Raw genomic sequence first — 11,127 nt, 5'->3', positions numbered from 1 at the left:
GTTTCCCCCATCTTGTACCTAAATACTTTAACTTGTAATCCTGTTGGCCTGGCAAAAAGCTCAGGTCTATATTATTGATGATAAAGATCTTTAAACTTGTATTATTCAAGCCCTTGTCTCTGGTCAAGTTCAGTTTTATTTCTGAGACAATAAATTCTGCTAAAAAATTCTCTGCATTTGTTGGCCAGACTGTGTATGAAAACACATCACAGTTAAAGGTTGTCTAAATGCACTTCAACAGATGTGTTTTAAAACTGATCGTGCAGGTTGCTTGATGTGGGGTTGTATTAAGCACTTCTGTTAAAACCACTCCCCAAAACCAGTCCCCAAAATCTGCTCGTGCTCAAAGTCTACACATCAGACAACTGAGTAATGTATTGACAGCTTTGTGTACATGAAAGTTGAAAAAGTATTACAAATGACACCCTGAGAGGCTCCTGAAGTTTTCATTTATCCAGCTTGTGAAAGTACTAAGTCAAAACTTTAGACATGTAAACAGGATTATATAAGAAGTGTAAATCCAGCCTCGACAGGAACAGGATCTGGCCAAACTACATATTTGGGGTGTTGTATATCCATATTGGGGGCATGTTTTCACATTTATGGTGTCATATATTTGAGCACGAGATGGCTTTGCACCTCCCACACGGGAACATGATTTAGCTCCCAGGAAGAGCAGGTGTGGAATCTCCTTTCCATTTCACGGCCATCATTACGCCCTTGTGGGAGGTGTGCTGCTTTTACAGGAGATGAAAAGGCCTGAGTTTATTGACCAGCTCCCGAACTCATCTACGGTTAATGGATACCACCCTATAGAACTTGCTTATACAACTACACTGGAGGTGCTCGTAGCTTGCCTTTGGTCATGACATTACGGGTTTGTTCATGTCCAAATCAGCTTGTACTGTGACTATGAGCTGCTGCCTGTGTGTGTGTGTGTGTACGCACCTTAGTACAAGGAGCCCAGGGCTTCATCTAATCACAAATCGATTATTGGATGTTGGCTTCTCTCATCAGTAAAGTTCAGTCTCATCTGCAGTTGAGTCAGACGCCCAAAGCAAGATTGATATGAAGAAACTAAAAAAAAAAAAAAGAAAAAAAAAAAATATATATATATATAAAACGTGCAACTTCTCACAGTACTCTCTTGACTTTAACTTGAAGAACGACAGGAAATGTCCTCAGGGTGAATATGCACTCGTTGAGTGATTTGTTCAATAATAGTGCTCTGTTTTTGTTGTTGCTCTTTAATTATTGATTTCAATGACGACTATATGAATAGTGACTACCGTGCTGTTGAATAAGGTAGAATAATGCATCCAATACATAGATTTTCTACTTGCCTTTTGCAATATAATTGCATCTTTTGACAATTCATAAACTTCTTGCCCCTAAACAACAAAGAAAGATGGTGAATTGAAACATGAAGTTAATATCCACATGTTGTATATTCTTTGCTGGGCTGCTGAGTGTTGCATATTTGTGGCTCTGTGACTGTGTGTTTAACCCCCCCCCCACCCAAAAAAAAATAAAAAAAACACACCTTCATTTGAAGGTAAGGTAGATAAGTAGCTGTCTGTCATGTCCTAAGTATTATTCAAGTGATGTACCCAGAGTACCTTGAGGAGTTTTCATTATACATTTGTATTCAGTATCAGAACCAAGAAAATATGTTTTTGGGCTCAGGGATACATAAGTTAAAATATACTGAATGCATTTCCTACCTCATAAAAGATTTGCAAAGCAGCGTTCTTCTTCTCTTCCTTTTGTGTTGGCAAACTCTTACCTTTCACAGCACATTACCACCAAAGCTACCACCCTCTTTAGTCTGCAGTAAACCTGTATCACCTCTTTACACCATACACATGGACCTAATACAGCGTGTTTATTCCTTTTCTTTTGGACCAAAAATAAGAATATAAATATTAGCTGTTTCTGCAAAACCACAGGAAATAAATTCATGATGAAAACAAAAAGGTTTAATGTCAAGAGCCAAGACTTTTAAAGTTCATGCAGTTTGCAAATTCTGCAGAAGAGAAATAAACAAAGGAAATGGCATTGTGAAGACATTTGGAAAGACACACTGTCTTCTTGTTTAAAGTTAAATGAGAAGATCAATGTACTCATGTCTGTTCACTAAACACAGTGTGAAGCTTCCATCTGGCACAGTAGCTAAGTTTAACAGTGAGCTGTCGTTTATACACTTTGTTATTTTTGTTGTTGTGTTTTTTTTCTCTTGGTACAGCTTAAACAAATATGATCTACTGTGGTAATGAGGGCTAAAGTGAAAAAGTGCTGGTAGGCACATTTTCTAGCCTTTGGATTAATCCAAGTAAGCAGCGCCCCCCCCCCCCCCTTCCTCTGGTTTACAGCCTTTATGCTAAACTAAATGCGTCGGCTGGCAGTAGTTTCATATTAAGCACGGAGACATAATATTGATCTTCTCATCCAGCTCTTTGCATGAAAGGAAATAAGCACATATCTTATAATGTAAATACATAAACTTTGCCTTTTAAGTAAGACAACTAAGTCAGCGTGTTAAGCTTCAGGAGAGATCACGGGTTACATTTAATAAAAATGTCTGTGATGTAAGCTACAAGGAGTCTTCTACATCAGTCAGGATTTTGTTTGCTTTTTTGAGCAGTCATCCTGTTTTGTTTTGTTTTGTTTTGTTTTGGGGTTTTTTGTGAAAATACCATTTTAATTAAAAAATTTCATAACCCTTGTATACCGTCTGCTGCTTTAGTAAATAGTTGAAGACAGATAAAACCTTTTCTCCTCATCTTAAAAGAAAGTTGTTCATATTTAAATCCTTTCTTTTTGTCCTGTGGGTTGATTGAATCTGTGGATTGACTTTGTTTTGTGTTATTGCTATTATTTTTTTTTTCCTGGTTATACCTGCTCCTGTGTCCATAAATCCACAAAAATGGCTAGCCAATGGTTGTACCTATACATTTATTTTATTAGTATCGGAAACACAAATATTTGCTCCATTACCTGGTAGCTGTTTTAATGCATCCATCCCCCACGAATTGAGGCAGACAACTGTGGCGGGTGCTAGCAAAAGCATTTTGTTTATAGAGCACATTGTTTATGAAGAACAACTGCTGACAAAGGCGGTTTACACTGGAAAACTGGAACAGCTGGATAAATAAGAATAATCAAAAACTCAAAAAAAAAAAAAAAAAAAGCCAACAAAAACTGCCACACAGTCGGCCCAAACAATCAATAAGGTACATTTCAACTTCATTTACACCAAGTCTGGATCACTAAGATTGTGAAGTATCATAGTGACGCCGCAAAAGGTGTGCACAGTCAGCAAAACACTGCATGGATTCAAAAAAAAAAAAAAAAAAAAAAAGACAATATCGTTCTCATAGGCAGAGCTTTTTCTGAAGACGGATTCAGCTGACTGAGTAAATGAGTGACATTTCCACAGCAGAGGCCGGGCAAAGTTGTGAGAAGACTGTAAATGATCCAACAAACACAGACACACACTGGCAATACACAATGGGGAATATTTAAGGAGTTCAATGATACACAGCAAATTCGATATACACAAAACAATAAGGTGGATTACCTGCACTTGCCGCTGTTGCTCGGTGGCACTGAACTTTTTTTTTGTTTGTTTGTTTGTTTTAAAGCTTTATACAAGAAACTGCTTGTTTTGCACGTCTCCAATAGAGAATTTTTAATGAAAGGACTGTGGGCACAGCACCACTAACACACACACACACCCATCAGAATGATAAACCAGGAATATTAATGTGCAATGTCTCCTGCCTTAAAGATACGATATTGCTATGTATCTATGACAAGTAAAATGGGCTGTTTATTACTTACATCAACATGTATTTGCTGTATTTTTCTTTTCTCTGCATTTAATTAAAATATTTTACAACCTACAAACTGACGGACCGAAGTCTCAGGAAATCATACTATGTTCAGGTTTTTCAGCCATGAAGTTTTTTAGATTCACAGCATATTTCCAAAAGGTAGCCAAATTAATCCTAATTACCATTGGGCCAATCTTCCCCACTATATTAAATTGTAACTACGTGGCCTATAGATGTTGTTCTGCTAATGAAGAAGTCTGTATTTAGAGAGAACAAACAACCACAGTGGTTATACTGTTTGGATGTATTTGCTTTGTACACTGAATGCAGCTGTCATAAATGTTTAAAGGCTGAAAACACATTTTCTCTTCGCATTCACAGAAAATTGTTTTCTTATTTATTTATTTATTTATTCATGTGGGGGTTTGTTGTGATGAGCTTTTTATTGCGTTGGATTGGATGGTCCTGTGGGTTGATTATAAAAACTGCCATTTTAGTTCCCACACTAATATGATTCACGACATTACTTCCCATGATGAAGCAGGTTTGCTAATTCCCATGAGCATTTTAGGGACAGTGTAACACAGTGTGAAGCGCAATGCACCCGCCAAGAGGAATTTAGTTACTCTAAATTTATTGGCAATTGGAGATTTGAGCTTTTCATCTCCCTCGCACACACCAAAGACAAGATATGAATGTTTTTTTTTTCCTGCTCTTACACATCCTGCTATGTACATCATCACAGTAAGTAATTACAACAACAATTATCTTAAGATATGAAAGGGTAAGAGTTTGCAGCACACAAGCCAGTAAATGTGTGGTTGATGTTCTCAAAATAATAAAACAGGGATATCCTCTGAACAAAGGGAAAGTATTTGCAGTGCTTCTGTTGTTCATGGTCTGTCAGGTAACTCAATAGCCTTAGGGCTGTCAAAAATGTTTAATGCACAGTTTATAGTTCCTGTCAAAAATATTATCAAGCTGTTAACCTTGCCTGACAGGCTGACCCCTGGCTACGACTCTAGGAAACGAACCGCTGAATTTCTGGTCAATAGGCTAATTATGTCAGAGAAGGTCAAGCTGTAGTGATTTACATGAAAAAACAAATAGAGACAGACATGGTGACAGTCTACCTGAGCTTTCACTGCAGATGACCAAGTGTCATAATGATTTTGTGGAAGTTGACACTTTAGATTGCGAAGTGTTACATTTGAATGTAAAAAAGAAGGCTAAGATCTCAACACAACTCAACAGCAGTTGTGAACAATGAGAGCAGCCACTTAAAAGTGGAATTTACAGTAAAAGCATCAACCTATGGACATTTAAGACTGAGTCTTAAAATACCACGCTTCACATTTCATGTCTGGCAATTTGTACTGCAGGGAAAAGTAAAAGTACATTCCCTCACAGTACTTGTACTTTACCTGATAGTACTTCGACAACATTTCTTTTTGTTTTTTTTGGCAAAGATTACATTTTAGCGCTTAATTAATTTGTCAGCTATGGTTAGTTGATGCATAGCTTTAAATTTCTAAGAATGCCTACATGAAAATACAATCCATTGTACAATCGTAACACTTTGACAGGCGCAATGCTATTTGCACTTTTAAATAAAACAAGATTTAATATACAAAATATTTCTTGCGCATGCATTGAGGACAAAAAAATTAATAAAAGTGAAAATAACGGAAGCATGAAGATGTCAGGCTGCATTCTCCAACAAACAGGAATTAATGAAATCATATGAAAGTGGACATTTGGAAAGCAGAAGTCTAGTTTAACTGCAATAATGTCTGCTTAATTGGTAATAGGACACCAATCAGGGGCCATATGCTCAAAGGCTGAGGAAAGGCATTAATTAGACCATTTTCCGGACAGTGACACTGACAGGAGCTGAAGGCAGGGGGGTGAGCCCTGACCACATTGTTATCCAGAAAACATGTGCATGTGTAGCTAGAAATATATCAAAGAAGAAGAACAGGAAAAAGAAGAAGACATAATTTTCTCTGCTTTGGTCATTAAAGCGGGCAGCAGGCGGTGCCGCCCTGCAACAAGAAGGTCCAAAAATTTGGATTTACATTCTCTAACTGACTCAAGGTAAATGGATGTCTGGCTTTTAAATACACAGAGAAGAGACTCTAAGTATTCAAATAATAACTGGACATTCATCCAGTATCTATTCATTTAATTACAGCTAGCTTACACTTGTGTTATGTTTTTCATAGCAGAATTATTGATTATGATTCAAAGGCCAAAGGGGAGTGCAATACTGCAAAATCCCAATCTCCTCTTCTGTAAATAGCTAAGTTAACTCCATGTTTCCACAGCAGCATAGTGGTTGGTACTGTTGCTCCACAACAAGAAGGTCACAGGTTCAGTTCCCGGGCCTGGGGGCCTTTGTTAGGATGTTCTCCCCGTGCATGCGTGGGTTTTTCCTCCCTCCGTCCGAAAACACCATGTTTGGGTTGACTGGTGACTCTAAACTGTCCGTAGGTCTGAGCGTGAGTGGTTGTTGGTCTCTGTCTGTCTCTGTGTGTTGTCTCTGTGTGTCTGGACTGATGACCTGTCCAGGGTGACCCCGCCCTCAGCCAATGTAAGCTGGGATTGGCTGCAGCACCCCGGAAATGGATAAGCGGTAGAAAATGAATGAACGGCCATTAAAGGCACTGACACTGACGCGCACGCACGCACGTGTACACGAACACCTTTGTAAATTCTCAACAGGTCCGCCGGGGCTTGGACAAGACTCTCTCTCTCTCTCTCTTCTTACTCTCTCTTCTTACTCTCTCTCTCTCCGAAAAATCCGAAAGCTGCCGGCTCGCGCGCGCAGCGTCTAATTATTCCTGTGTCGCGCGACAGAGAGCCGAGAGCCGAAACCCGCGCGCCGCTTTGCGCCTCCTTCCGCTCCGCACTGCGATTCCGCCGGGCTGACTGCTCCGTTACCGGAAACTAATTAGCCCCCCCCCCCTTCTGAACACCTGGAGAGGAAGAGCGAGACAGAGAGAGAGAGGGAGCGCGAGAGAACGTCCGTCCGGTCAGGGGCACGGAGACGGCCTCCGGCGAGCCACAAATGCCCCATACCCGCGGCCGGTGCCCCCAGAGCCGATGGGGAGGGAGACGAGCAGCGCAGTAATGGGACAGTTTTCCGGAGGATGCTACTTGAGTTTTGTCACCCTCGTGCTTCTGGGCTCGAGACTCCCGGCCGCGTTCGCTCGAGGTAAGTGAGCCGACGGCGCGGGGTGTCCCTTTGATGAGCCGGCGGCTCTTTCATGTGGGTCCTCGCGCCGTTTAAACTCGCGGAAGAACTGTGTTTGTAGATTGTTTTTGTTGTTGCTGTTGTTGTCAGTTGTCAGAGAAAAGTGACATTTCAGACGGCGCCTGTTTCCCCGCGTCGATATATATAAAAAATAATAGAAATTAAAAAGTGAGATTATTTTTCTGTGTGTTTTTAATCGTGCCAAGTTTTTATTGGTACGCTAAGGTGAAACGTGCTGGAGGAATTTAAATGACGATGATTATCCATTCAAAATCATTTTCTAAGATCACTTCTGTTTTCCCTTACCTTTACTTCAAAATGCTTTTTTTTTTTCTCGTTTTGCTCTTTCATGCTTCGCCATGTTCTCACTGTAATGTGAAGGGAGAGCATATTTTTTTTTCTGATAACCACAACCTACTGCACAGGCAATGTTTGAGCAATCACAGTCAGTTCTTGTCCCGTTTTTCTACATTTTTTCGTTTTCTGAATGCATGGTGTTTTGAACAGCCGGCACGAACCACCGTCATTTGGAAAAAAAAATAAAAAATAATTGTTTCATTGGAAAGTGCTCCTCTCACCGAAGAGCAGTAGAATTGAAGAAGCTGGGAACGTCTGTCTGTCCTGAGCTGCTTGCTCCTCTGATCTGAGCTATTGTTTCATTCAGCATTTCTAGACTCTCAAGCTTGATGATAAATGAGGATGATTGCTTGAGAGCTGTGTTCATCTCTGCAACTTCAATAGGTTGTTTTTGTCGGCTACTTTTGACAGCTGTGGGTGCTTTTATCTCGATTTCTCAGTGCATAAAAAAACAAAAATTGATAGTGACAAAGTGGCTAGTTAATGCGGTGGGTGTGCAGGTTGTGCTGTGAGCATGGAGGAGAAACCTTCTGGCAGATTTATCAGACTGTAACTGTGCCGTTTAAAAAGCCAGCATCTTTGCTTATGACAATGCACAAATGTGACAAAGCTGTTTCTGATGAGAGTCTGAGAGAATAACTGAGATGTTATACACTCACTGTCTTTAAAATGTCTTCATTTGATCAGCCATTATTTTTTCCTTCTTTTTTTCCACTGTCCTGACCTATTGACACCCATTTAGCTCAAATGGCAGTCCGACAAAGGCACATTTGCAATTCAATTAGTTAACTAGCCCCAAGGTTTTCATTTTTGCATCCCAAGTTTTGAAATTAGCTTTGACTTCAAAATCTGCATTGCATAAATATTAGATTACGCATGTGTCTCTTCAGGGCAACTTTGCATAGGGATCATGAGGGCTTTTTGCCATTCTTTTAAAGTTAGTCTGAAAGGCGTGGAAGTATAACCTTTAAAAAATGACTGTACGTTGTATTTGCTCAGCCAGCATTTCCACAATGGCTGCATTTACATTTGAAATGATATTTAAAAGGAGTGACCTGTGCTTGGCTGAAAAAAAAAAAAAAGATGTTATGAAGGCATGAAAGCGAAATGTGCCTGGGTGTTTTTGCAAGCTGCATAGGTAAATGTTGTAATACATCTGCCAAGCCTAAAAGTTGTGGCCCTCTGCCAAGCTGTGACATAAATATTTATATTGAGCAATGATATGGATGTAAGCAGTCAAATATTTTCACTGTATTTCACCTGACTGATGTAAAATCCAAAGGCAAGGCGAAGCTAACGTGCTTGATTGGTGATTAAAAATGCAGCTTTTAGCCACATGCATATATATCCTGTCTTACAGATGGCGATTTATTTGCCAATTAGGAGCTGAGCGATCTTTCAGAGATCCAAATTTATTCTTCATCTTGCAAGAAAGGAGACTTGCCACTCATCTACAAGCATACAATATAAAGCTTAGCACACTGTGGGAGTGGGAAGCACAATGTGACAATAGCAAACTTAAGGATAAGGAGAAACCTAGATTCTGTAGCCACAGGTGGATTCAGGGAGCACATGGGGAGGCTGATGAAATGTTGAGCAGCAGCAGTGGATATAACAGGGGTTTGCAGCAAAACCAGTGAAGCAGTAGAGGCAGTGACACAGTGAGCAAGTGCATCACAGCTTGGATATGCTCACATGTAAGAAAGAGTGTCCAATGTGAGTGCAACTATACAACTTGAGTCATCTGTGTGAGGAGCTCTGGGTTTTATGAGGTCCTTGTGACTCCAAATAGAAATGGTTGGAAAACTTGCCAAAAAAGGAGCAAAAACAACTTTTCATATATGGCTTTTAGTTGGAAACTAGTTTTCTCTTAAATGTCAAAAAATATGATGCATGCTGTACTGCGGTGTTTTAAAACAAGTGATAATTTGAATCTGTAGATTTTTTTTTAACTTCACAAACAGAAAAATTTAAGTTTATACATAATTTAGAGGATGTGTCAGGGGAATGTTTGAGATTTTTGCTTGAAAAACTGCTGAAAATGATGACTCAATTATGAAACCAGCGGACTGCCTTGTTGATGAATCAGTTCTATTTTTGAGCCTAGCTGTAGCGCTTTAACAGCATAGGCAGCAAACAGTGTCTGCAAGCTAGCTTAGCTTCTTTTCTGCAGTCCAACCTATTAGATATTTTAAATGCAGCTCAGCACATGTGAAATAATTCAAAACACAAACCACTTGTGTTCATTCACTCATACTTCTTAGCTAAATGTTTATCTAACTGCTTCTTAATATGCTGAACATAATGAAAGTCAGGAGCCAGCCTAACATTTTTGCCCAAGGGCAAGGCAGCTGGAGAAGACCGAGTGGATTAACATGTAGTTGGTTTTGGTCTTCAGCTTTGTTGTCTGGAAGGAAAAGAGAAAAGAATACCAATCTTAACATGACGTGGTTGATTGGTATAAAGCAATTGATTATACTTGATAATTAAGAACATCACTGGGGTCTTGTATGAGGGTGAAATCAATAGATGTACCCCCTCCAGTAACCCTGACTTGACACTAGTAACTGGTCAGCCTGAGGCAAGCCACCATCCTCTGTCTGAATTCAAAGCAGCAGCAAGCTGTCATGCAGCATGACAGATACCTGGTTGACCATAGTTTATCACATAGAAAAACCTCTGAAGGTAGTAGCCACTCTAGTCTTCCTGCAACCAGAATATCATGCAAATAAAAGCGTATTATCTGCAAGTGCAACACAGAGTTTTTCTTAATTCTTAAATTTCAACTTCAGTTTAGTTTGATAAAATCCAGCGAGCTGTTGGAGGCAGAACCTTAGAGCTGCAGCCCTTTGTATCTACTGGTGCTAAAAACGCATGCTGGCTTGAGCATGGTGTAAGTGGAAAAACTCAAGAGAAATTGAGAGGGAGTGGGGGGTGGCGGGTGGATAAAGGGCAATGGAGTCATCTCTGCCATGTTTTATTTATCCCCAAAAGAATGACTGCCAGACTCTTTCTCAAGCTCCTGCTTTGATTTAACTGACATTTCACATGAGCTGAATTCACGAGCACAGTTGGGCTGGTATCCACAGTTGTTTCTGTTCTGTAGGAGATTGCATGGTGGTCATATTGCCCAGTTTCAATCGTGCATTATTCAAAGGCAGTCCATCTCTCTATCCAGCTCTTTTTCACATTCAAAGGGAGCTAAGCTCACCTGCAGCCAAACAAGAATAGGAAATGGTGTCTGCGGTGAAAGCAGAAAGCTATAATATCAAGAAATGGGGAGATGATTGGCAATGTTATTTGAGTAAAATGCATTTTGCCCCCACATACAAACACACAAATTGCACTGATAAATTGTGATGACAGTCTGGCTTGGACAGAGCTTTTTTTTTTTTGTTTGTTTGTTTGTTTGTTTATGGAATATTGAGATTTGGAATGTGTTCAATAAATAAGCTTTTGCAGATATTCCCCAGAGACAGGATTGATTGGAAGAGAATCCTTTTGTTTGATCCAATAAAAAAAAAAAAAAAAAAAGGAAACAAACCCCAAAACAATGCTTTCATTATAAAGCTGTTGATGTAACTTCATATATCTACTTAGGTCCAGTAGTTTTGTGGTCATCTATAGATTTGTAGAGGTTCTGTCTGCATTCTGCAGTCAATGCAGTTTTTATTGCAT

The 11,127-nt window shown here is 39.7% G+C and overlaps 1 protein-coding gene across 1 annotated transcript in view; it reads left to right on the top strand.

Moving 5' to 3' along the window:
* The first annotated feature begins 6,968 nt into the window (after positions 1-6,968).
* Positions 6,969-11,127, top strand: part of unc5da (unc-5 netrin receptor Da) — a 148,522-nt gene continuing 144,363 nt past the window's right edge. Inside the window, exon 1 of the mRNA XM_029516453.1 lies at positions 6,969-7,053. Within this exon, the coding sequence (XP_029372313.1) occupies positions 6,969-7,053 (85 nt within the window). The remainder of the gene's footprint in view (positions 7,054-11,127) is intronic.

Source organism: Echeneis naucrates, chromosome 12 (assembly GCF_900963305.1).
Source record: "Echeneis naucrates chromosome 12, fEcheNa1.1, whole genome shotgun sequence".
Classification (NCBI taxonomy): domain Eukaryota; kingdom Metazoa; phylum Chordata; class Actinopteri; order Carangiformes; family Echeneidae; genus Echeneis; species Echeneis naucrates.
This window is presented reverse-complemented; position numbering and strand designations above follow the sequence as displayed.